General features: G+C 41.4%; 1 protein-coding gene across 22 annotated transcripts in view; it reads right to left on the bottom strand.

Annotated features, from left to right (window-relative positions):
- Positions 1-2,459: 2,459 nt before the first annotated feature.
- Positions 2,460-27,715, bottom strand: part of SGMS1 (sphingomyelin synthase 1) — a 324,117-nt gene continuing 298,861 nt past the window's right edge. For all 22 annotated transcript variants that reach the window (XM_027528939.1, XM_027528943.1, XM_027528946.1 and 19 more), the window contains 4 exons: positions 26,595-26,712; positions 8,619-8,772; positions 4,757-4,923; positions 2,460-4,082 (listed from right to left, as the gene is read on the bottom strand). In XM_027528939.1, coding sequence (XP_027384740.1) covers positions 3,903-4,082; positions 4,757-4,923; positions 8,619-8,772; positions 26,595-26,712 — 619 coding nt within the window. In that variant the 3' untranslated portion in view covers positions 2,460-3,902. The remainder of the gene's footprint in view (positions 4,083-4,756; positions 4,924-8,618; positions 8,773-26,594; positions 26,713-27,715) is intronic.

Below are 27,715 nucleotides of genomic sequence, written 5' to 3'. Positions count from 1 at the left end.
TCATGTCCATTGAGTCGGTGATGCCATCCAGCCATCTCATCCTCTGTCATCCCCTTCTCCTCCTGCCCCCAATCCCTCCCAGCCTCAGGGTCTTTTCCAATGAGTCAACTCTTCACATTAATTATTAGAGAAATGCAAATCAAAACTACAATGAGGTATCACTTCAAGTAGGTCAGAAAGGCCATCATCAAAAAAATCTACAAACAATAAATATTAGAGAGGGTGTGAAGAAAAGGGAACCCTCCTACACTGTAGGTGGGATGTAAATTGGTACAACCACTAAGCAGAACAGTATGGGGGTTCCTTAAAAACCTAAATACAGAACTACCGTATGACCCAACAATCCCACTCCTGGGCATATATCTAGAGAAAACCATAATTCAAAAAGATACGCACACCCCAACATTCACAGAAGCACTGTTTACAATGCCAAGACACAGAAGCAACCTAAATTATCACCAATAGAGGAATGGATAAAGAATATGGTACATATATACAATGGAACATTACTCACCCATAAAAAAGAATGAAGTAATGCCATTTGTAGCAACATGGATGGGCCTAGAGATTGTCACATGGAGTGCAGGAAGTCAGGGGAAGACAGATAGGTGATACTGCTTATACATGGAATCTGAACAAATGGTACAAATGTACTTACTTACAAAACAAGAAACAGTCACAGATGTCGAAAACAAACTCATGGTTACCAGAGGAGAGATAAGAGAGATAAGCTGGGAAACTGGGATTGACATATACAGATATAAAATAGGTAATAAGGACTTACTGTATTCCACAGGGAACTCTACTCCATATGCTCTATATAATGATCTATATGGGAAAAGAATGTAAAAAAGAGTGGATACATGTATAACTGATTCACGTTATGGTACAGCTGAAACAACATTGTAAATCAACTTAAAAAAAAAAAAGCAGGCACTCTCGTTTTATGTAATACTTATAATTTTGAGATACTTGTATTTATCAATTTTGGTTTTTGCTTGGGATACAAATAAAACAAATACAATGATCAGAAACTGGCAAAATGAGTCTCTCTACCTCATGGTGTGAATTTCCTGCTACTTGGTTCACGGTAAGTCACTCTACTTAGCTTGACTACCACAGTCAGATTTCTCTCGCTGTGGACTTTTTTATTTTTAAACTTTACAATATTGTATTGGTTTTGCCAAATATCGAAAATAAATCCACCACAGGTATACATGTGGACTCTTGCTGAAGAATTCATGAAAGCTCACAGTAAGTGGGTGGAGAGGGTGTCGAGGAGGGTGTGAAAACTTAAACTTCAATCAGATTTTTATCAGCTGCACGCCCTTGGGAACGTTATTAAACATACTTAAATCAACCTCCATAAAATGGGGTTAATAAGGAACCTTGTGGTGATGTAAGGGTTAACAAGATAATGCTTGAGAATTGCCTAACTCTGAAAGAGGGTTAGATAAAGAAGCTATGGTCTAGGGCTCTGGCTTACAAAACCGAAGCACAGAAAAGCATGTGTCCTCATTCAGCCAGTCATGATCAAGTGTACTACAATTCTCCAGAATATAAGATTTCTCTTTTCCTACCTGGAAGTTGCAGACTTGAGAGCCACAAGATATGTCAGTTCATGATTCTACACAGCCAGGCATGAAGCACAACCATTAAGGGAACTTCTTGGTACAAATGTAGTAGGTAAACTTAAAATAATGATCTTTTAAATGTAACTTTTGATTTAAGGGAAAAAAATGTTGTTTTTAGCATATGTCAAGAATTCATTTCCATTATTCAAGTTACTTACCTTTTTAATATACAGCACCTGGTCCCATGCAGGAACTCTTTCTGGTTTTACAGCTGTAAGACAATAGCTTCCCTTCATAAGAACAGGTTTCCACTGTTAACATCATTTTTTCCCCACATCAAGAATAACATATTTTTTTCCTTTTTAAAAAGTTTTTCTTACCATTGATTCTCAAAGTACCATGACCATATTCTCATTTCGGAATTTACTTTCCCTTTCCATCTAAACTGAAAAACTTATATTACTTTCAGTTATAGGGGAAAAAGTCAGTGACTTGATTGAGAATTGGAGGATTGAAAATTATTGGTAAACAGTGGTCTGCAGCTTGAACTTACCTGTGAGTCTTTTCTTAAGTTTTTTAAAATATATGCTATCTGTAGAGGTTATACTGAAGTTTAGAGTACATTTCAAGGCATCTCAAGGGAAAAGAAACATGATTATAAAGGCCCTCTCTCAAAGAAACTCAGCGAGGAAATGCCAAAACTTGTTTTTACATCTTGCTTCAAGGACTTCGTTTATGACTCTTGTGAAGAATGTGAACACATTAGAAAGAATAGACATTTTTTAAGTACCAGTTTTTATTAAAAAGTGCATCTTGATTAATTTATGATCTAGGTAAGCTGTTAAGATAATCAGTATACTCTCTGGAATAATAACTGTACAAAGATTTAAAACAAACAAAATTTTAAAAGCCTTTTTATTTCCTTCACCATTATTGTTTTACAATACAAATATCACCTTGTGAATACACAAAAAACCCTACGGAAGATAATTCTGCAGCACATAAAATACAGAATGGATATATATACTTCTTCATCCTTAAAAAACTATTTTGTTCTCCACATTGGCAAGTATAGAATAGAATACTTCCCCAAACATACTTCTGTTAGGAGTAAAACTTAGAACTACATGCAGTTCCTGCACAAATATATTTTAAAGAAATAGATCTCTTTTTTTGTTGTTCACCAACAAAATTGTCATGAGAGTATGGATAACTAATTTATAGCTTTCAAATTTTAGTTAAGTGATCATTTTCAAAACTCTCTTTTTAAAAACAAAGTATTCATGGCTGTTTTCGTTGTATAGTTAAAATCGAACTACCAAATAGATGGTAAAATAATTGAAGTGGTACATGTCATCGCCGCCTGCTCACAATATGGGAACAGGCTCTGACTTTCCAATTAATTCCCCCATTCTTTAATTCATAGCAGTTTGAGAACCATAAACAGTCTTCTGATTGAATTTAGCTATAAATGCAAAATTTAGTAGTGTATACATACATTTATATTTTCATGGAATATTTATTTTAAATAAAAACATTGAAGATTGCCTACTGACCATACAATCAAGACAAGAAAGGCACTAGAAACATAGACAAATTTCTCTCCCAAGAAGCATTTTTAAATTTTAACTCTCTGTTCTCTGACATGTAAAAATCTTTAAATTTGGTTTTCATAACATCATTTTGAAAAATAAAGTTAGGAAATACTTAGAAAATCACTTTATAACAGAATCTTTTTTTTTTTTTTTGCACTTTTGACACACTGTCTCTGCTGATTTTTACAAAACCCAAAGTTACCAAACCTTCCTGTGTCTGTCATTTTTATTTGAATATCGGTGCAACAGGTAGAAAGATTTCAGAATCGAACCCCATTCAGGTACTTAAGAAACCTTCATAGAGACATTTGCTAGAAAATGGCTTACAGCCCAATCTTTGGGGCAAGAGATATGAAAAGTATGTTTTCCCAAGAAAATAATACGCTTTATTTCCAGATGTAACTGGAAAGACCAGAACTGATGATATAAAAGCTTACATTTATGCTGTTGCATCATATACAAAGGAACATGGTGGTCGCAGATTATGTAAATCCCAAACTTATGGACAGGAAATGTGTACAGTGTATGATAGGTTGAGTTTTCTTTATTGTTGTCCAACGCAGGTCCTTTGGAGAGAAAAAAAGATCACAGTGCTGACCAGGTAACTCAATAGGTTAAGTCAAGGTAATTGTTGAAAGATAATAGGATTAGGGAGTTGTTTATTTTATGGCATCTTCTCTCATGGAGTTCTTAGCACTTCGGACAGTTCCTCTTTCTCCACCATGTAGAGCTGTTATGTGTCATTCACCAGTCGGCTGTATTTAACTTGCCTACTGAGGTGGATTACCGGCCAGGGGAAGGGCCAATGGTAAGATCGAGGTACAATTCCTTGGACATTCTTTTCAAAGTACTGAAATGGCCTGTACCACCACACTCTGGCTAGGAGGTTCATCTGGGAAGCTTCTTTTAGCACCTAAGAGAACACAGAAAGAGAAAACCGAGTCAGGAAGAACAACTGATTGTTTCAGCCCCGATAGGAACATACACATGATTCTTATAATTTTTCACTTTAGATTCAAATATTTTCCATATGACAATTCACAAAGGCCCCCAGATCCAGCCCCTGATCACCTTTATGTCCCCAGGTTCACACTCATACCACCATTCTACACTTTGTACCCAACTGCAAACCAGACCACACCTGTTTCTCTAGCAGAGAAACAAATAACTCCAATGCCAGGAGTACATGGAGAACGTGTGGCTTACTTAAGTCTCTTGTCTATAAATAAATACTTCAATTAGTGCTTTAGTTACTCTCTTATGATGAAAATGGAGAGACTTAATTAAATGTTAAGTATTAAGCTGGTGAGGGGCCCAAGATGGAAAAGAAGGTAGGAATGCAAGATCAAGCAAGAGGTGGGCACAGCTTAAAAAAGTATTTTCCAGGGACGATGAGAATGTGATACTTGTTCTAGAAGGATGCCATCTCCTACGTCATTATAGAAACACTTCTGGTTCAGCTTTGATTCAGAAGTGGATCAGCACCACAGGAGACAATATAGTCTCAGGTGACTCCCCCTGTTGCCACACCAGCAACAGTTAGTCAAGAGCATCAGGAGTTAACACCAGAGGAGGAGAAAAACTCACTTGCTGATTGGCCATAGTGTGGTACCACCAGAAGAGTCTTGTGGTGATGTAGTATGCCACCACGACATCCACAGTGTAGTGGTCATGGGCTAAGAGAATGCAGAAGATGCCCACCACGCTGAGAAGCCAGCAGAGCCAGTGGTACCACCACAGTCGTCGAGGGGAATCTGAAAAGGAGAAATGTGCAAGAAGAGTCCTATTATTCAAGTATGACGAAGGGCACCCAACCACGCCTCAACTGAAAAAAGATCGCTTAGGGTGGCAAATCCAAGGGCTTTGGCTTCTATGTAATCAAGGTTAGAAGGGAAGCAGCTTATTTCATCAAGTGATTGTATTAGCCACAGTAATTTATATGTGGTTATTACTTGACCCATATAACCACAAATACAGTTTCAAAGGACAAACAAGGACAGGTTAATGCATCACACTCCATTAAAACCAAAACTGTCTACTGATAACTAAATTTACCTGGAAATAATACGGGGTTAATGCTCTGTACAAAAATCAATACCTTTTGGTCTATGGATCCTTATACACAGACTAGGCAATTATAATGGATACAACCACCCTATTTGCTTTCCAAGCTCTGCAACCATATTCTACTTTTTAACTGCAACCATATTCTACTTTTTAAGTCTTTGAGGTGTCCATTTCTCAAATAGAAATAAGAGAATCCAAGTGACCAGGAATTCTAGCCCATGTCCACTCCCAAGGGCAGGACAGTGTCTGGGAAGTCATTTGATGGGAGATTCAAAACCTCTACTGATTGTAAGCCCTCCTACCTTGTATTCTCCATGAATGGGCTTCAGAGGGTCTGACACGTTAGACGAAAATGTTGCCTACCCTCCTCACCCTGGGGAAGATAGTTTAGCCTTTTATAGGATTCTCAGGGCGTCCAAGTATCAGTCATTCATTTACCCACTATTTATTAAGCATCTACAATGTAGCCAGGACAAGATCTAGTCACTAGATCTTGGTATCAACGAACGTCACAGGCAAACAGTTTGCCTTTGTGGGGAGATCCCTTCCCAGTTAATGAAAAGAGACAATTAATAATAATTATCATCAAGTAACTTGTACTCTATGTTAGAAGGTGTTAAATGCTTTGGATTTAAGATAAGTGGGATTAGCAGCAGAGAGGGTGAAGGGAAGGAGGTTTGCAATTTTAAATGGCATGGTCAGGGGTTGGGGCAGAAGTCTGAGTATATGTACAGGGCTCCATGTTCCCTTTCCAGGAACAGTTGTATTTGATAACATAACAATACAGCAACAAAGAGCAGCTACTGTTCATTCTCCCAGCTCCTCTATTAGTGTCCCCATATGCCATCTGTTTTTATTTTCACAACCTCTCCCTCATTGATGAAGAAGTTGTGTGAGTATACTTAGCTGCTCAGTTGTGTCTGACTCTTTGCAACCCCATGGATGTAGCCCGCCAGGCTCCTCTGTCCATGGGATTTCTCAGGCAAGAATACTGGAGTGGGTTGCCATTTCCTCCTCCAAGGATTCTGGACCCAGGGACTGAACCTGTGTCTCCTGAACTGGCAGGTGGATTTTTTTATCTGCTGAGCCAGTGGGAAAGCCATGAAGGAGCCATCAGTATCTGATTCTAAGGATGAGGAAACTAAGAGATCAGAGGTTTTTCCCAAGGTCAGAGGTTTTATCTGCTGAGCCACTGGTAAAGTCATGAAGGAGCTCTCAGTATCTGATTTTAAGGATAAGGAAACTAAGACATCAGAGGTTTTCCCAAGGTCACAGAGTGAGTGAGTGCACCAGGATTCAGAATCAGTTTGTGGCCCACGTCATCCAACTTGGTTTACAGGCTCATCTTCAAGAATAAAGCTTAACCCCATTGAAGTACTTCAGGGACCAACCAGCAGCAGGTAGGAATCTGGCTCCAGGGCTGCTGACATTAGGCCTGTTCTGTGCCCATTTTTCCATGCCCAGTTATACTCCAGTGCCAGGGCCAGATCACGCCCTGACAGTTCTGAACAGACACTGCTCGAATTCACTCTATCTGGTCGCTTACTGAGAACAAGCAGAGCACCCACTGTCTCTCCTCTCACTCAGTGCCCCAAAGTATGTCTTCCCTTCTCTTCCTGTGTTCCCCATCTCAGTTTTTAGACCAAAATTGGGCTTTCACCCCTCAGTCCATCACCTGCCCCCTGTACCCCCACAATCAATCCTATTACCTGTAGACGCCTTTTTGTGAATTCCTCCCAGTTTCCCCCACTTCTCTGCACACCAATGTCATCCTGATAGTTTGGGCCATTCCCCTCTCTTTCCTGGACTATAGCGGCAGGCAGTCTGCGAACTCTACTCCTGCTCTGCCCTCTCCAATCCGTCCTGTGAGTCATTACAGGACTGGTTTCTCCCTCTCTAAAGGGTAAATCAGATGACACCGCCCCAGTGGTTACAGCCTCTCAATGGGCACCTCATGTCTCTCAGAATGCAAATTCAGACTCCTTCCTGTGACTCAAGGCATGTTCCACAGTCTGGTTCCTACTCACCAGTTCACTTTCCAATTCTCATTATTACCACTGCTCTGAATTCCAACCACACTGACGTTCCAACAGGTGCCACAGGCTCTCCAATACCTTCAGAACGCATGTGTGTCCCGCCTCTGTGATACCCGCAGCCTGGCTTCTCCTGTTGCTCTTCATGGGAACTGCCTAGATAAAGCTCACTGAAACTATTTCTAACGGTAGAATATTAAGGACAGTGGAATTTTCTACAAGTAGAGAAAGGACTAAAACATACTTGAGAAATAACAGAGGAAAATGGGAGGGGGAAGGAATGAAAACTTTAGATATATATTAATATTTTATTATTATTATATTAATGCTGCTGCTAAGTCGCTTCAGTCATGTCTGACCCTGTGCGACCCCATAGACGGCAGCCCACCAGGCTCCCCCTTCCGTGGGATTCTCCAGGCAAGAACACTGGAGTGGGTTGCCGTTTCCTTCTCCAATGCATGAAAGTGAGAAGTGAAAATGAAGTCGCTCAGTTGTGTCTGACCCTCAGCGACTTCAGCCTTCCAGGCTCCTCCATCCATGGGATTTTCCAGGCAAGAGCACTGGAGTGGGGTGCCATTGTCTTCTCCATTATATTAATAATACATATTATAATTATTGCATTAATATATATTAATAAGAGAATATATTAATATATTTATATATAATTTATATAATTATTTATTTATATATTATAAATATATTAATTAAAATGTAAGTATGTTTTATAAAATATAAATATAAACATATAAATATATTTATTAAATATAAATATATTAAATATATAATTTATATATAATAAATGTGGACTGTTGCTTTGACAAGGGTCATCTGAAACAGATCTGACAAATACTTATATTATATCTGAGCAGCATACAGGGGTACCTGAATATTATTTTTTGTATGTTTCATAATAAAATATTTTAAGTACATTTTTTTATAGAAACTTCGCATTTAATGTCTGCATCATTTAGCTCCCCTGAGACCAGAGCCTGTCTGAGGGAAGAGACACCTCCAGCCCCCACGCACTTCTTTGGAGCAGATGAGACAGTGCCCATGCCTGAAAAATGGCTGCCAAGTGAACACAACATCTACCATCATCCAGCCAGGCCTGGAATTTTGTCTCCTCCCTTCTGGTTCCTTCCAGCAGTCATAAAACACCCTGATACCACAGCTGACAGCTAAGGAAACGAGACACCTCTCCCAAGAAGTGCAGGCACCTGTGACATATATTTCCCTGGGTGCCTGTGAGCACGCTCGTGAGACGAGGGGCTGCCCTCCCCAGATCCCACCTTGCTCCCGTGGGGAACGGCAGGTGAGGAGATTCTCACGCGAGGTCGCTCTAGACTTACACTCTTTTATAAATAGGTAGGTGAGTGTGAGCATGACCGTGTGGCCGCTGTACAGGTAGTCCCCACACATGTTGTGGGAGCCTGTGATGGACAGGCCGCCGCCAGCGATGAGTTTCATTATCCTCCGCAGTTGGGCTTCCCAGTCTCCAAAAAGCTGGGGGGAGAAGAGGAAATCAGACTCATTACTAACCCACACACAAGTATGCCGTGATTACAATTTGTGTTCAGAATTAAGTTTTATCATATTGTGATTTATAGTAAGAAATATATATTTGGTCTTCATTCCTGTTCCTGGCATAGAGCTCCTACAAGCTTTGCAACTTCCTAAGAAGGACAAGATAAAGGTGTCTGCATGAGTGCTCAGTCATCTTAGTCATGTCTGACTCTTTGCAACTCTGTGAACTATGGCTCGCCAGGCTTCTCTGTCCACGGAATTCTCCAGGCAAGAATACTGGAGCGGATTGCCATGCCCTTCTCCAGAGGATCTTCCTGACCCAGGGATGAAACCCGCACCTCTTATGCCTCCTGCACTGGCAGGTGGGTTCTTTACCACTAGTGCCACCTGGGAAGCCCAAGGAGCCTTTTGTTATTCATAAAAGCCCTTTCACCCACACCCGAGTGTTTCTGAGTTTAAAGTGACTTTTGGAAAGTCCCGAAAGATAGGGGGTGATTGCCAGGAGAACCAACCAGGTGACTAGAGGGTTAGAGTCTCATTCCCACTTCCTCCCACCTCCAAAGAGGGGAAAGATGCTGGGGGCTGAGTGAATCACCAATGGCCTATGATTTAATCAACCATGGCTATATAATGAAGCCTCCACAGACATCTAAAAGGATGGGGGTTTGGAGAGTTTCTAGGCTGGTGCACATGTGAAGATGTGGGGAGTGCAGTACACACTCCTTCCCAGATACCTTACCCTACATGTCTCTTCCATGTGACTGGTCCTAAGTTATACTCTTTTATAACAAAACTGCTCAACTAATAAGTAACATGTTTTCCTGAGTTCTGTGAGCAGCCCTAGCAAATTAACTGACTCCAAGGAGGGGGTCACAGGAACCTCCGATTTACAACTAGCTGATAAGCAGTACAGGCAACCATCTGAACCAGCAATTAGCATTCTGAAGTGGGGTAGGGGAAGGCACTTGGTGTGAGACTGAGCCTTTAGCCTGTGGGATCTATTTCCAGGTAGAGAGTGCCAAAATGGACTTATATAGAGACAGTTGCTTGTTTGGAGATAAAAACCCATACATCTAGTTACAGAAGTATTCAGCAGGGGATTTGAGACGACAGGAGACACACTGGAGTGTTTTTCCTTTATAAATTTACATTAGGACGTGTAAAATCCACCCCACCCCCCAATGAAGTGTGCCTGCTCAACATTCACTGCTGTTTCAATGGCCCCCAGAAGAGTGTGGTCCTAGAGATGAAGCATGCAGCTTCAGAGCTTTCCTTAGATGTCAGCTCTTTTTACAGCAAGTGTTAGCAGATGGTTCAGTTCAGTTGTTTAGTCATGTCCAACTTTGTGACCCCATGGACTGTAGCACTCCAGGCTTCCCTGTCCATCACCAACTCCTGAAGCCTGCTCAAACTCATGTAAATCGAGTTGGTGATGCCATCCAACCATGTCATGGTTAGTTACTAAATATTTTTCTTTATACTGTAAACATTGACTAACTTACTACCTTAACTGACATTTGGGGGGAAAACTCTGAGAAAAATTTAAAGATCTATTTCACACACTTGGCCTAGGGCAGCAGTCCCCGACCTTTTTGGCACCAGGGACCAAGTTCATGGAAGACAGTTTTTCCCTGGACTAGGGATGGGGATGGTACCAGGATAATTCACACACATTACATTTATTGTGTATTTTATTTCTATTATATTACATCAGCTCCACCTAAGACCATCAGGCACTAGATCGCGGAGGCTGGGGACCCTTGGCCTAGAGGACAAATGTTCTGCTGATTTCATAGCTAAAGCACGTGGAGACTGGAAAATCAAATAAATGAATTTTGGGGGGTATGTGATTTTAGGGGACCAAACTAAAGCTAGGGACTGAGTAGAATGTACTTTCAACCTTCTGAAATTATGTGGGTAGTGCAGTTCAGTCGCTCAGACGTGTCCGACTCTTTGCAACCCCATGAACCGAAGCATGCCAGGCCTCCCTGTCCATCAATAACTCCCACGAGTTTATCCAAACTCATGATGATTGAGTCGGTGATGTCATCCAACCATCTCATCCTCTGCCATCCCCTTCTCCTCCTGCCCCCAATCCCTCCCAGCATCAGAGTCTTTTCCAATGAGTCAACTCTTCGCATGAGGTGGCCAAAGTACTGAAGCTTCATGACTACTGGAAAAACCATAGCCTTGACTAGACGGACCTTTGTTGGCAAAGTAATGTCTCAGCTTTTGAATATGCTGTCTAGGTTGGTCATAACTTTCCTTCCAAGGAGTAAGCGTCTTTTAATTTCATGGCTGCAGTCACCACCTGCAGTGATTTTGGAGCCCAGAAAAACAGAAGTGTATGTTTTTCCTTTTAATAAAAGTTTATAAATAAATCTGTCTTTCTCTGAAAGACTGGATACTAGAGCAATCAATGGCAAGAACAACTTATTCACTGAAGCTTTTATTTGCTCTGGCAAATGAAATGCATGACTATCTGCATTCTATGTTTGTCAACACTCTCTTAAATTCTGGTTAGCCAATTTAATGACCATAATCCCCTTCTGACATTTAAATGATAATATTTCAGGCTCTGGGAAGCATGTTTTATTATAATTTCCCTTTTAAAAACAGATCAAGATTTCTAGTTAAGGATGTCATATTGAACATATCACATAGAGGAAATGGATTTCTAAACTGCATGGGATCAATGAAAGCCCGGCTCGATAGAAGCAAACAGATAACACAGCTAAACTCAGCTGTGTTAGGAACTTCAGAAACTTGGGGTTAACAAGAGACCATAAAGCAGCCAGAGATCAAAAACAAGCTTCACACGAAAGATCAAGAATCAGGCTTTTTCAAAAGCAGTAAAAGGAAAGAAAAGGCTTCAGAAAAATGCCTCCAAATTCTGAGGGAAAATGATTTTCAACTTAGAATTCTATTCCCAGCCATATCATTAACTGTGGTGATGGTGCTGCAGTTGCTAAGTCATGTCCGACTCTTTCGCCACCCCATATACTGTAGCCTGCAGCCTGCCAGGAATCCATTGGCTTCCCCAGGCAAGAATACTGGAGTGAGTTGCCATTTCCTTTCTCCTTGGGGTCTTTCTGACCCAGGGATCAAACTCTCATCTCCTGCACTGTAGGCTGATTCTTTAGCGACTGAGTCACCAGGGAAGCCCCATGATTAACTGAGCATAAACTTAAAGAACAGATCAAGGATAGATAAACTAAAGCCATTTCACATATACAAGATTTCAAAACATTTATCACCTATGACTCTTCTTGCAGGAAATTACATAATATACATTCTACAAAGCAAAGGAGTAAACAGAAAAAAGAAGAAATGGGATTTGCTAGGATGCTAAGAAAGGGAGGACTGAGAGCTCCGGCCTAGAGAGGGAGCCCTCCCTAACAGGACACCCAGTCCTGTGGCTGGACTGAGTCATAACGTGGGTTGGGGGTGGGAGGAATAAGTACACAGAAAACTAACGGAACAAAAAGCAAGGCAATTACCAACTCTGTAGGAAACAAAATATTGTGATGGAAAGGAAAAGTAATTATAGGAAAGTATATGACTAGGCTATGAATAGCATTTACAAAACTATAATAATGTAAGTACTGAATATTCAGTTAAACCAAAGACAGAAAACTACACTGGGGAGATAAGGTAAGAAGCATTAACTCTGGTAGTGGGCTGGTTGGGGAGGGAAAGAAGGCAAGGAAAAGGCACTGAATGCATGCAAGCTGGTGGATGTGGGGATGTAGAGCGACAGGGCTCTAAATCCTGACCTTCACCAGCAGGAAGTGGGTAACTGCTTGTATTAGAAATGATACAGAAACAGCATTGCCATGTCACTTAGACACCCGAGGATAAGCACATACACAAAAAATCCTGTAAAAAGGGAAATGAAGGTAAATATTAATACCATGAGATTGAGTTAAAAAGAGTTGCAAGAAAGTAGGAAAGAGGGTTGGAATAGAGGAATAGGGTTAGGGTAAGGGCTGGGGACTACTGTTTGCCATAATAAGTAGTGTAACACAATTTTGTTTCTTAGATTACATGCATGTATAAACATGATAAAAATTTTCTGAAAGTTTTATGTTGAAAGCTTAACATAAAGCTTATGATTGCTATGATAAAGCTTATCATAGGAATGAATAATATACAGTAGAAAATTATGGTAAAAAATGCTTAGGGAATTTTTCATTTTACATTATTTCAAATTGTCCTTCCCAAACTCCCTCTGTGTTCTGAAAACTATAAATCACATCCTTGAGCACCATCCCTCCCAAAATCTGCCCTCCCATTTTCACAGGAAAATGTCTGTGGGGAAACTGTATGAAAAGGAAAAGAGGGAGAGATTATGAGGTAAACATGGCCTTGAGGAAAAACAGCCCCAAACTGCTGCATTTCTTACAAGTACCCTTAATACCTCTATGTATGCTTTCTTTTTAAAAATATCTATCTATGATTGTCAAGCCTCTGTAAGGGGGAAATCTCTTAAGCTCAGAGAGCAACAGGAAAAGAAAATGGATAGTTATAGCTACATTAAAATGTTTAATTATGCTTTAGAAAAGCAAATAAACTATAAGACAAATTACAAAACAACTGGAATAGAAACAAGTTAACATCTTTATCACGTACACAGCACATATCAATCAAGTAAAATAAGACCATCTAGGAACTAACATTTATCAAAGGACAGAGGATGTGACCAGCTGAAGGCCCGGGCTCTGTCAAACAAATAGAAATAAAAATTAACATTAAGAGGAGCTCATTCTTTTCTATATCGAATTAGGAAGGCTAAGGAAAGAGCCAACTGTGCGGCACAGGCGATGTCACTGATCTTCTCAAAAAGGCTCCTTTAAGAGGAGGGAACGAATGTGGTGGCTGCAGCAGCCAGCCAGCCAGCCAGTATGCAGAGAACAGGCAGGGTGGCTTCTGAAGCAGACAGGCTGGGCTAAAATCATGGCTCTTCTACCCATCAGGTGTTTGATCCTGGGCAGCCGAACCATTCTCAGCCTCAATTTGCTCATCATCAACCTGGGGAATAATATATTTATTACAACTGGCAAAAATCCTCTGCAAAAATAATCATCAATGTTGACCAGCAATCCAAACAGCCAAGACTTGTGTGTGAGTCAGTGCTTAACTGCTTCTAGGAATCTACCTCCCAGAAATGATACGGAATAGGAAGAAAACCTTTATGAAAAACAGCATTTATAAAAGCAACAAACTGGAAACAACCTAAATGGGAATTATTAAATAACTGTTCCCTTGCTATTCAGAATCTGGGCCAAGGGAGTACTGGCAACTCCAGGAGGTGGCTGTGATTACAGACAGACCTTGGGGACATTTTGGGTTCAGACCCCACAATAAAGTGAATATTCCAGTTCAGTCAATTTCACTAATTTTTATGTTTTCAGTGCATAAAAAGTTACATTACACTATATTGTAGTCTATTAAGTGTGCAATAGCATTATATCTAAAAAACAGGCCTGAATTATAAAATACTTTATTGCTAAAAATGCCAACTATCATCTGAGCCTTCAGCAAGTGGTAACATCGAAGATCACTGGCCACAAAGCACATAACAAACACAGGAAGTTAAAAAATCGTGCGAACTACCAAAACATGACACAGACACGAAGTGAGCAGGTGATGTTGCAAAATGATGCTGACAGACTTCTTCAACCCAGAATTGCCACAAACTTTCAGCTTCTAAGAACTGCAGTATTTGTAAAGTCTACCAAAGTGAAGTTCAATAAAATGAGGTGTGTCTGTACCCTCTCAGGACCTAATGAACCAGAAGCTGAAGTACTTCAGAAGTATACTATAGCAATTCAAACGCACTGAACTAGGCCATAATTATAACTTAAATAAATTATTCAAAAGTAAGTATACAGTGACCATGTAGTAAGTAAAATATCATAAATACTTTCTTCTACCAAGAGGAAAAAAACAAAACAAAATGTTTGGTATAAGTATCACTGTAAAAACAACATACACAGAAGAAGTCTAGGATGTACACACTCCATGCTAGCACGGTTTGCATGGGAATTGGTAGAAATTCTCCTAGTCTCTGCCCCAAGGTTAACTTCCATTCAATTCCCCTGGAGTTGTGCAGTTCTGAGATGTAGGCTGCTTCTGAGTATAGGCAGGAGATATGAGACGAAAACAGAAGAGGAGGAGGAGGGGAGGAGAAGGACAGAAGAGGAGGGGGAAAGGGAAGGGGGAAGAGAGAGGAGGGAAAAGGAGGAAGAGGGAGGAGGGGAGAAAGGGGAAGGGGAAGAGGAAGAAGCAGGAGCAACAAAAACAGGCGACTCCCAGCTGGATTCTCCTTACTTCTCACTTCTCATTTCAGTTCCCTTCTCCACTCTGCCCCTACCATTTTCCAGAGTCATCAAAGAGCTGCTCCAGACATCACGGCCTGTGTTGGGTTGTGTTCAGTGGGAAAGAGGGTGGAGTATCCCTGGAGCTGTAACCTCCCCACCAGGAGGCTTTCAAGTGTTCATTTCTGAAAGCACAGCTATTTGGGGGACGTTCACACAAGCACTTTCCCAGTGGGCACTTCAAAGCTGTGACAAGGTCTTGTATCTACATGCTTATGTCTCCCGGGGTCAGAGGAAAATCACTTTTCAGGAAAAACAAAGCAGTTTTCTTTGACTTCTAATAAATGGTCAAGAAATTAAGTAAACTGGCCAAAGCACTTAAGCAATACAGGACATGGGAACTGAGAGCAGAAGGCAGAGGGAGAGGCCTCTGAATGAGAAAGACCACTCCAGAGGGGTTCGAACCAGTGAGCCTTTGGTTACTAAACACAGGTTTCCCCCAAGTATGTTTTCAATGCTGAGTACACAGCTCTCTAGTAATGGGCTGTTAACACCATTCATTGTGCAGATGGCCTTGTATACTTGCCTATCTCTTAACCACATCTGAAAAGCCAGCACTTACACTTAATGCTTCACCACCTCCTGGCAGGAGAGGGAGAACCTGGAACCCAAACTCATCAAACAACAATGCACGATTCCAGGGCTTTGGTGTAACTTGAAGGGCGGGCTGAAAGTGAGTGCTCAAGAGGGGAAATGCTTTTTAATATAATCATTGCCTCTTACCAATGCCTCATCTTACAGCAGCCCTGAAAAATCAGCTAGGCAGGCTTTATTTTACACGTGCCATTAAACATAGCTGAATAGTTTAAAAACTTTGTTCCTTATTCACTAAAGATTTCTCATTGCTTTTCCACTTAAATCAGACTTCTCATTTATAAAAGTTATTTTCATAGGAATCCTTCACAAACAAATTGCGTATCTTCTGCCTTCTTAAACAAGGTGTTTTCAGTTTGATTTTAACTTTCCTTGCTTTATATTGTGCTGTATTGGAGGAAGGCTCCAAAGATCTTGAAGTTTACTTTCATATTTGCGTGTGATGCAGGGAGCTCAGCCCGGTGCTCTGTGACAACCTATAGGGGTTGGGGGGCATGGGAGGGAGGCTGAAGAGGGAGGGGACACGTGGCTGTTGATGCACGGCAGAAACCCGCACAATACCGTAAAGCAAGAATCCTCCAATTAAAACAAAACAAACAAAAAGAATGACAAGGAGCATAGTCCAGTTTGGGGCCAGCTATCCAGGTGGCTCTGGATAAACCATTTTATCCACTCTAGCCCCAGTTCTCTCATCTGTTAAATGGTGACAACACTACCTCCTCACCCTCAACCCTCACCATCAAACGGAGATAATGTTTGCAAAAGTGATTGCCAAAATTATAAAGAGCTATACGATATCAGACAGCATTACAATGTCCGTGTTAGGTCCATCTTTTTGGCGAGGGGTTCCTTAAGTGAGAACTCAATGCCTAGAAGCCAAAAAGTGAAATTTGGATTGTTCTTTTTAAATACAGAGGCCTCATGCATGTTCATCTGTGATCACTTTTATGAATTCTTCCTCAGATGGTAATCTGAAAGACTTAGTTTCACCCCTGGAAAGATTTTGTTTCATCTGCAAATATTATATCACCTCAAATGATCTGAAGTAGGGAGAGTCCCCTATGCCTGTCCTATTAGAACCCAGACATATAACTCTGAAAAAACACTTTCCCTCCACTAAGTTCTGAGGGGTTTGTTTCTGCCCCATTATCCAATATAACCACCAGTTCCTACGCTGGCTAGGCCAGGTGGGGAGGGGGTCTTTAAATAATTTATTTGTTGTTTAGTCACTAAGTTGTGACTGATTCTTTAGTGACCCCCATGGACTGTAGCCTGCCAGGCTCCTCTGTCGATGGGATCCTCCAGGAAAGAATACTGGAATAGTTTGCCATTTCCTTCTCCAGGGGATCTTCCTGATCCAGGGATCAAGCCTGTGTCTCCTGCACTGCAGGCAGATTCTTTACCCCTGAGCCACCAGGAAGCCCATTTGAAATAATTGCAAGCAGTGAAACACTAATCCTCAATCAGCCTCCTTTTTCCCCAGGAAAAAAACGTAAAGAATTTTGTCATGGCCGTCAGTAATGAGACTTACCAAAAGCTTCATAAAATCTTAAACAAACATCAGCTATGGATTTCCATTTATCCAGATACTTATTTGCCACATTAAAGAAATTCCATTATGTCAGTCAGGTAATATTTCCCTTCAACAAAAATTATCACTTAGGTCCTTTAGCCTACCTGGTCATGAAGTGAAAAAATATTCCCTCAGATATTTGCTTTGAAAATGTGTAAATCTAAAGAAAAGAATGAACATCCTTAGACTCTTCACTCAGACTCATCAATTATCATGGTTTGCCACATTTGCTTCTCCTCTTTCTCCTAGTTTTTCCCCTGGGCCTCATGAGAATTAAGTTGAATATTTATGACACTTCACCTTTAAAGGTGCCAACAAGGAGATTTTCTTCTATAATCACACTCATGAAACTTAACAGTGATACAATACCACTGGGGTTCACACACATCCTTATTCAGACTCCCCCACAGTTTCAACAGTGTCCTGTATAGCGTCCCCCCAAATCTAGGATCCAATCAGAGGAGATGAATAGAGGGTACCTGTCGCCCTCTTGAATTTTCTTGTTCTACAACAGTTTCTCAGTCACTTTTTAATGACAATTTTTAAAGAGTGCAATCTAGTTTTGTTGTTGTTTTTTTTTAATAGAATGCCCTTCCACTTAGTTTTATCGGATTGTTTCCTTATGTTTTAATCCAGGTTCAATGCTATTGGCAGGCATACACAGAATGATGTGCCCTACCCAATGTGTCAAATCAAAGAACGTCTGGTATCGCTTGTCCCGCAGCTGGTTTATCAGGTGGCCGCCAGAATGTCTGACGGACTTCTCAATCAAATACACACCTTTGCCCCTTTGTTATTAACAAGCTGTATGTGACTTTTTGAAATGATCTAAATATTGTGGTGCCCCATCTTTCACCCAATGGTTTTAGCATCTATGGACGATTTTTGTTTAAAATATTACTATAGCGCTTGAAAAATGGAGACTTGCTATTTCCAGTATTTCTTTAATATCTAGTATTTCCAGTATTTCTTTAATATCTAGTAGTTAATTTCTTCTCCCTTATCACTAATTTTTTCAATGTTTCTTATTAATGTATAATTACTGTCATGATTTCATTGTGATGCTCAAACTGTCTCACACGTGGCCTGTGGGAGTCTCTCGAGCAGGTCTATGGCTTCTGAGTCAAATCCACTGACCTGCAGTATCTGGAAACTTCCTTGGGATGAAACCCCTGCCGTCCAGCTGCCTGTACTGTGGATCGCGCTTCAGGCAGTCACACAGCGTCAGCTCTGCAGCTCATTTGGATATCTTTGGCGAATGCTCTCTCTCTTCACACTAGATGGCCGCTGCCATGCAGGAAACCTTTGTCACCTTCCCCATGTCTGCCCTGGTCTAGATCTTCCTCTTCTCTAAATTCAGAAAAAAACTGCACAAAAGCAGCCTCGTCTGTCTCCCTCACGTGAAGTGCCAGGAACAGAGACAAGGCCGAACTTCTTGCCTCTGCCACTTAGTACCTGCAGGACAACAGGCAAGTCTGGCATCTCTGGACCAACTGCAACTTCCTCTCATTCACGACTGTGAGAATGCAATGAAGAAACATCTAGAATCACACCTGGCATGAAAACAGGTACACATAAACTGGCACTACTCGAAGTCTACCTCCTTCCCCACCTCCCAAATAGCTTACTTTCCATATTATAGGAGAGATGGCTTTCTAAGAGACAGATGTCATCACATCAGATTCCCTGCTTCAACCTTTCTTGGCTTCCTGTGGCCAGACTCCTTGGAAAAAGTGACCAGACCTCTGAAAATCTGCCCACAACTTCCCTCTCTGGCGTAATCTCTGGCCACGCAGCCCACAGGATCACATGCCAGGTGTGTCTAACTTTACTGCGTTCTTAAGACTCCCTTTCACACCCTCTCTGTTTTCTCCACCTAGCAATCAACTCCACTTGGCCAACTGCCTCTCATCCATTTCAGATTTGGCTCGGACAGCACCCCCTCAGTGCAGCCAACACTCACAGCAGAGTTTGCCACCTTCTTCCCTGTTTCCATGGCAACTGAGCTCCAAACGTCTGTTAGAGTGGGGACTGTAGTCAGAGAGTAATCTTACATGTTACATGTCTTTCACGGTTTCTGGATGCCCATTTGTCTGATACATTTGTTATTGTTCAGTCACTCAGTTGTGTCCAACTCTTTGCGACCCCATGGACTGCAGCACACCAGGCTTTCCTGTCCTTCATTATCTCCCAGAGTTTGCTCCAATTCATGCCCATCAAGTCAGTGATGTCATCCAACCATCTCATGCTCTGTCACCCCCTTCTCCTCTTGTCCCCAATCTTTCCCAGCATCAGAGTCTTTTCCAATGAGTCAGCTCTTCACATCAGGTGGCCAAAGTACTGGAGCTTCAGCTTCAGCATCAGTCCTTCCAATGAACATTCAGGATTGATTTCCTTTAGGATTGACTGGTTTGATATGGGCTTCCATGGTAGCTCAGCTGGTAAAGAATCTGCCTGCAGTTCAGGAGACCCTGGTTTGATTCCTGGGTTGGGAAGATCCACTGGAGAAGGGATAGGCTACCCATTCCAGTATTCTTGGGCTTTACTGGTGGCTCAGCTGGCGGAATCTACCCGCAATGCGGGAGACCTGGGTTCAATCCCTGGGTTGGGAAGATCCCTTGCAGAAGGGAACAGCTACCCACTCCAGTACTCTGGCCTGGAGAATTCCATGGACTGCATAGTCCATGAGGTTGCAAAGAGTCAGACACAACTGAGCAACTTTCACTTCATATTTTGTGACTGACTGATACATCTGTGTACCCTCAAAGTTTACCCCACACAGGACAAGTCTTCTAGAAATCTTTTTTCAGAAATCAGCAATCTGGGCTTCGCTGGTGGTTCAGTGCTTAAGAATCTGCCTTGCAATGCAAGGGACATCTGTTCCATCCTTGGTCCAGGAAGATCCCACATGCCAAGGAGCAACTAAGCCCGTGTGCCACAACTACTGAGCCCATGTTCTAGAGCCCTGGAGCTGCAACTACCGACCCACATGCCTGGAGCCTGCGTTTCAGAAGAGAAGCCACTGCAATGAGAAGTCTGTGCACAACTAGAGAGCTGCCCACCTGCTCGCAGCAACTAGAGAAAGCCTGCATGCGGCCATGAAGACCCAGCACAGCCAAAAAATAGATAAATAAATGGACGAATCTTAAAAAAATGGAAGTCAGCAATCTGCTTGTTTATGAAAAGAAGTCATCTATACTCTCTCTGCCTCACAATCCCTAGTGACTTCTCATAAACTAAAACCATTTAGAAGGTTTATAAGATCATGTAAAAATGCATATAACAAACATTAAATATAATGACACAGGAATAACTGCAGAGAAAGCATGATTAGAACTATGCAAGAAAAATATGCATAAAGAACTAAGAAATATATTGAAACATAAGGTGGAGAGTGTATAAATTTTTTTTTTTTTACAATGTCTCTGCAACAACTGAAGAGTTTCTTTAAAATGGAGGAAAAAACATCTTTTTTTTTTTTTTTTAAAGAAAAAAATGTGTGACTTAGTACATTTCTTTATTTTTTCTGTTTCATTCCTGAAAAGGAACAGAACAGTGAAGAGAGAAAAAGGAAAGTGATGAGGAGACTTGGAATGGGGAAGGATATCAGAAATCATAAGCAAGAATTTTTTTAAAAAAATTAGAATGAACAAAATGAAAACTATACTGACAAAAAGAAACTGGGAGGCAAGCAGAACATCAGGTAAAATCAAGCAGTGACAATTCAAATTCCACACAATTCAATGCGATGACATAAAGTTATTTTGGTAACAGAGCACCAGCCATATTCTCAAATGCAGATAAGGTTAGCAGAAGCTAATCAGAATATTAAAATTTGCAGCTAGGAGGGCAGCTTTCAAACATTCAAGCCGTTACCTAAGAAAGCAGGAAAGAACTTAAAAAGATAATAAAATCCTGAAAAGCAATGAATCCTGTGTCTTATAAGACTGAACACATGCCAGTAAAGAGACCCGGGAGAGGGAGAATTACTACACCGTGGCTTAGCAGTGAACTGAAGGAGTGCTTTGATCGTTCTAATTTGTGCAACACACACACACACACAAAAAGCTGAGAGTGGCAGTGAAGAATACGAAGATCTCTCTGTTATTATATGTGTATTTTATTGTTCCGCTTAACAATTACTCTCGGATGACACCCAAACATAATCCTTGTCCAACAGTGGGCTATGTTCATGTACGTTGAAAGGAAAAATAAAAAGACATATCTTTGCAGTTCAAGAGAATTATTTCACTGAAAACACCATGTCAGATTAAGGCCCTAGCCAGCTAAGTACCCAGGCAGGAACATAACTCTCTCGTTTTGAAGGTTTTCAAATCTAAGGTCACCGTGGAGACCAAATAACAGAACCAACGTGAATCTCACTTTAAAGCGCAGCCACTCGATTAACACATGTGATTAACAGCATAAGTTATACCCTCTCTTTCAATAACATTAGTGTATCCGTATATCTGGGGCCTGGGGTAGATTTGGATTTTTTTTTTCCTTTTCTTGACGAGTCTGCTAAAACAGCAACATTTTTTCTTACAGAAGTCTTAGGACACAGAAGAATGCTTCTGCTTTTTTGTTTGTTTTTAAAAACGGAATCCTAGAAACTTGGAAAAGATGACAAGAGGATGTTTTCTGGTTTGGATACATGCTCCTTGGAGAAAAGCTGTGTTGAGATAATTAACAAGGGGTAATCAAAGGGTCACAAACTTGGCCACCTCCTAAGCCCAGCACATCACATACTGGGACACTAGTCGAATGCCTCCCAGAAGCTCCTGACCCAGGAAGGGAATGCCTCCTTCCCTTCCCACGCCCCAGCAGCTCATCTCTGTTACAGGAGTATTTGATGACATGCCTCCTCTTCCTCACCTCATCATTTCACAGAACAATTACTTCCCTGAGCTGTAACATTTTTATGAAGTAAAGAGAACACTGCCATCAAATGAATGAGCACTAGGGACGATGTTCATAATTAATACTGTATACCTGTTGGAACATTTTTCTTAGAAGCCATGCGTTTTGAGAATGGGCATTAAGAGAAGAATTAAAATATACTAATTATGGAGCTTTGTATGATGACAGAATCAAGTTTAAGTTCACACACTTATGTTAAACGAAATCATATTCTAAAGATCAACTCTCTACCCTTGGAGTTTAATGATAATTGATAATCATTAAGAGTATCCACCAGCCAACAGGCCTTGGATGGTGTTTAAAGTCAGGGGATACCCAGTTCTGGAAGCCTCGTACTTTTGTGTCCTGTCTCTGGCCTTTTCATCCATATCCATCCCATCCAGGGTATGATGAATCACAAATATTTCATTTCTAGCACTGATTCCACTCTCAACTTCAGACGCACACTATTCATTGGTCTGGATACCACCAGTGAGATGTCTCACAAGTACCTCAATCTCTATTTGTTTAATCTAAAGTCACCTTTGAAATCCTTCCTTTCTCTCCTCATTCCCTGTATCAAATGTATTGCGAAGCTGCACTGATTCAGCTGCTTAGATTGGTTTCCTCCTCTCTATCCCTAGGGCCAGTGGCTTAGCTTAAGGCCCTCAGATAACAGCATTTCCCACATTATATAAGATGCAAGTTTGGCTAAGGTGGTCTTCAGGCGTTTTCCACAAAGGCAGGGACTTCCGTCGACTGCTCGCCCTTGCTCTCCAGCACCTCAGTTGCAGCAGGTGCTTCATGCATGTTAAGTACATTTTCAGGGGATGAACCACACTCTAGGGGTGAAAGCATGGTAGCGACACCAAAAGCCTCCTTCCTTCCGTACAGCATTTTACAGCGACAGACCCTGTGTATTCACTTCCGTCTTTCACTCTCACAATTCCTTATGACGATACAAAAAGTGTCGTAAGCCCTGTCTTGCCAACAAAGGGACCGAAGCTCTGAGATGTCAGACGCAACTGCCACACAACTAGCACGCGCCGGCTGACATCACCCTCACTCTGACCCCAGCACTCTTTCTACTGCTGGGCAGGTTTGCACTGTTACAGGTAATAACTCCCTCTCTGTGCAAAGGTTCAGACAGAATTTGATTAAGATGGTGGGGTGAGGATATCAAGACAGTGGATTGGATGACTTTCAGTAAGGTTCATTTCTGTTCTGACTAACCCAGCCCCAGCTATGGCTCCAAGGCAGGCAAACCTGGTCTCTGGGATCTCTCTAGCAATCCCCTTTGGACACTGTTCCCCACTGCGATATTCTGGCCCTTGTCTGACCTCCAATTTCTTAGGCTTGATCTGACTCCAAGAGGTACCACCAAGCCTTCAAGACCTTTTCCAACGCTTCTGTCTAGCTTCAGAAATCACCCTTGTTTACCCATGAAGTGTTCTCGCCAAAAAATTAAAGTGACTGAATCAAGTCTCCACGACAGCTTCTATTTAGAGGAAATATGGAAGAGAGAGGAAGAAGTTTATTGAACTACAAAGAAACAAACAGACAAATCCAGAATGTGGTGTCTTCTACAGGACAACTGCTAGATCTCTACCAGTTACTGATGGGATTTAAAAAAGGGTAGGGTGGGGAAGCAGAGAAGGCAATGGCACCCCACTCCAGTACTCTTGCCTGGAAAATCCCATGGATGGAGGAGCCTGGTAGGCTGTAGTCCATGGGGTCGCTAAGAGTCAGACACGACTGAGCGACTTCCCTTTCACTTTTCACTTTCATGTGTTGGAGAAGGAAATGGCAACCCACTCCAGTGTTCTTGCCTGAAGAATCCCAGAGACAGAGGAGCCTGGTAGGAGGCCGTCTATGGGGTCACACAGAGTCGGACACGACTGAAGCGACTTAGCAGCAGGGTGGGGAAGAAAGAACTGCTCTAGAATGTAAAGACTTAACAGAACAACTAAATGTTATATACAGTCTTTGGATCCTAATTTACACTAATTGACACAAACTGTTTTTTAAAAAGGGCATTTTTAAAGACAATCAAGATATTCCATGAACTAGTACTTGCCAGTACCAAAAAATTACGGTTAATTGTGCTGAAGTATCAACAGAATTAAAATGTCCAAAAATTTAGATGCATATTAAATGTGAATGAAGCAATGAAGTAACATTGTCTGGGATTTGTTTTAAAATACTTCAAAAGAAAAAAAGAAAGTAAGATGAAGCAAATGTAAGCAAATCTTGATAAGAACTGAATCTGGGTGTTAGTATATGAAGGTTCCTTATACTGGTTTCTCTTCCTTGGGACACAGTTGGAAAATTTCAGAATAAAAAACTGTCATTTGAACCCATTCTTCCATGAGTTCTGTTCTACAAAAGAATTAGATTTAATGAGTTTTTACTCATAATTTTTGCTAACATTTCACTCCCTCCTGTATACTTCACTTTAAAGACTCCAATGTCCAGAAGACTGTCACAGAAAGATGGCCCTAGTTGGGGTCTCTGGCAGCGTGATAAGCAAGTGACATGTTTGGGTTTGGTTGGGCACACAGTTCCTGTTAACCTCTATCTTTACCAAGAAAACCCACAATCTATTTTTACCTGCCGGATCTTGGTTTAGACTTGCTGATGACTCAAGATGTAAGTGCCAGTGCTAACCAACAGTGGCTTTGCTGGTGACTAGTGGAGCCGCAGGGGTCCTAAGAAGAAACAGGCTGCAACCGGATCTGGGAGAAAGGCTATACAGCACGACTCCTTGCTGCTGGGTCTATCTTCAACACGGGCTTGACCAGACTCCACTTGTACCTAAACTGGTATGACATGCTCCCTGGTGGAAAAACTTCCCATGCACAGATTATATATATATATATATATATATTAAAGGATTGAACTAAACCATCAATCAGCTGACTACTGAAAACACACTGCTTGTCAAGCCAGCCTCACCGAGGGAGTCTACTTCACTGGATCCTCAGTGACAACAAGAAACTTCCTATGAGTCAGGAGCTTCAGGCAAGCGCCAAAGAGTTCTCACTGAGGATAAAGAAGATATGAGCCTGGCTTTCTCTAGAAGGGCTGAAGAGCAAGAAGGGGGTGCAGGGAGGCAGTACTGCTGAAGGAGACAATGGACCCTCGGGACCATTCCTTCTCTAGGGTGGCTTCTCTAGTTACAGACACAGATTGCAGCAAGAATGCAAGAGTGGAGTAAGAAACGAGATACCTCTGAGCACATGTGTTACGTCTAGGAAGGAAGGGGACCCACAATAAGCAAGCAACCTAAACAAATCCAAAATTTCAAATGATAGAGTACCACTTTAAAAATCCTTCTTTCAAGGGACTGATTTTTTCCAGCCCTCTTCCAAGATTCTATCAAAAAGAATGTCTCTTATGGAAGGAACACAAGGGCAAATGAATGAAACTGAAAGGGTGTTTCACTAGCACAAGTGTGATACAAAGAAATGCTTCCAAACATTTCAAACATACAATCACAGCATTCCACATTTTCTCCCACCCAGATTGAGGAAATGAGCTGCTTCTACTTCTTTTTGCACTGAAGAGCTTTCATGAAGTTAAACATTTTAAAAACTAAATCTCCTGCTAATTCTTTCATAAAGTTAGGAAGATCTTCCCAGTTGAAATTATGCCAAGGCAGAGGCTGGGGTAAGGAGTGTTAGGTGAATCTGATGGGAAGGTAGAGACAGTGAGAGACGAATAGTTTATTTTAAAGAAAAGCTTATTTGCTACTAGAGAAGATCAGGACAGTGAAGTGCCCCACCAGGGAGGAGAGATCTTATTTGGTGGGTGGAGGACATGAGTTTGAGCAAACTTTGGGACATGGTGAAGGACAAGGAAGCCTGGCGTGCTGCAGTCCACGGAGTCGCAAAGAGCAACAACAAAAGGGTGCAGGGAAACAAGAAGAGTGTCTCTGGCTCTGCTCTTCTGGATCCCCACTGTAGGGCTTAATAGAAAGAAGGAAAAAATATTATCTGAAATTGAACTTTCCATCTAAGAGAGGGCAAAAGCATATAAAGGCTTGTGGAGCTGTTAACAAGGGAGCGAATGATATTTTAAAAGTTTGGCAGGAAACCAAACAGCTACACCCACACACAAAGCTGAACTGCTCCCATCAAACTAAGTAGACCACATATTCCCCCAGCTGGGAAGCGCTGGCAGGGTCTGGGAATTTTGAGGAGTGGCGTCACCTAACTGTATTGCTCAGTAATGTTCCCAGATGAAGGCGAGGGGGGTTGCTTCTAAAGAAATGTTCACCTCTGGCCTAAATCAAAGGACCCCCTGAACAGGATGAGAAAAAACAAAATGGGAAATTACAGCGAGGAAAGCTTTACCTTCGGAGAGCAGTTGAAATGCATACCGGGCACTGGGAGTGTGGTTACATACATTGTAATACACCGATACAGGTACAGCGTGCCAACTATGCAGAAAAATCTTCTGCTAATAATAGACCTAGAAAAAGGGAAAAACAGGGCAGACACTCAGTCAGCAAATTCTGCAGGTTCATTGAAGTTTTCAGTGCTCCAACAATACAAACAAACCCCCAAACAACCTGAGACATTGCTATCAGAACGCTGAAACTATAAGAGCAGATTAAGGTGAAGCTTTTGAGAATGATACTGTGTTTTTTTGTTTGTTTGTTTTACATTAACTTTAAGGTCAAGGGAGTTTAAAACACTCCCCACTGCTATTAATGGGGCTTCCTGAGGCCTGAAACACCAGTTGACATTCAACTGATGGACAGGGAGGGTTTAAACTGATGGGCCAGAGCTGAGTCAGGGTCTGTGGTTAAACATTTAGGGAGTGTCTTTTCTGTCATAAAAAAGAAGATGTTCAGAAAATTACAATGATATTAGATTGTAATGAATTTATGCCAAGAGAATTCAAAACTTTTCTGACATTTAGTGAGTCAAAGGCATTAAACCACTGGACTTGTATATCCCAGAAACTGTTTATCTTAGCTGATCTCCAAAGAAGCATGATGCCAAGAAAAGAGCCTGTCTGAATGACAGCATCCAACCCACACCTCTCTCTCCTAACAGTGTGGCCTTGGGATAGGCTATTGACACTCTCTATCAGTTTCCTAGTCTGTAAACCAGGGATAAGAACATGAGAAATAAGGAATGGACAATCTTTGCCATTTACGCACAATGGTAGTCATCAAGTGTATGGATTACGTGGGTGAATAACCAAATAAGCAAGAATTAGGCATCTTTTCCATTTCAAATTTATTGGTGGTTCTGGTGAAATTATTTGATAGGTACACATGAGCATGTATATTGAGTCTGATAGCTTCTCGTAACAGTAAGTCTCACATAGGTTTGGCTTTAACTAGATTAAGTTGTACAAACTTCAGTGTCTCCTTGGACAAGAATGTTCCTTCCCTCTCTACTTCAACCTGTTCTAGCCTGTTCTGCTGCTGCTGCTGCTGCTAAGTTGCTTCAGTCACGTCCGA

Source organism: Bos indicus x Bos taurus, chromosome 26, assembly GCF_003369695.1.
Source record: "Bos indicus x Bos taurus breed Angus x Brahman F1 hybrid chromosome 26, Bos_hybrid_MaternalHap_v2.0, whole genome shotgun sequence".
NCBI classification, from domain to species: domain Eukaryota; kingdom Metazoa; phylum Chordata; class Mammalia; order Artiodactyla; family Bovidae; genus Bos; species Bos indicus x Bos taurus.
The sequence above is the reverse complement of the archived record's forward strand: the minus strand, read 5'-3'. Positions and strand labels throughout refer to the sequence as shown.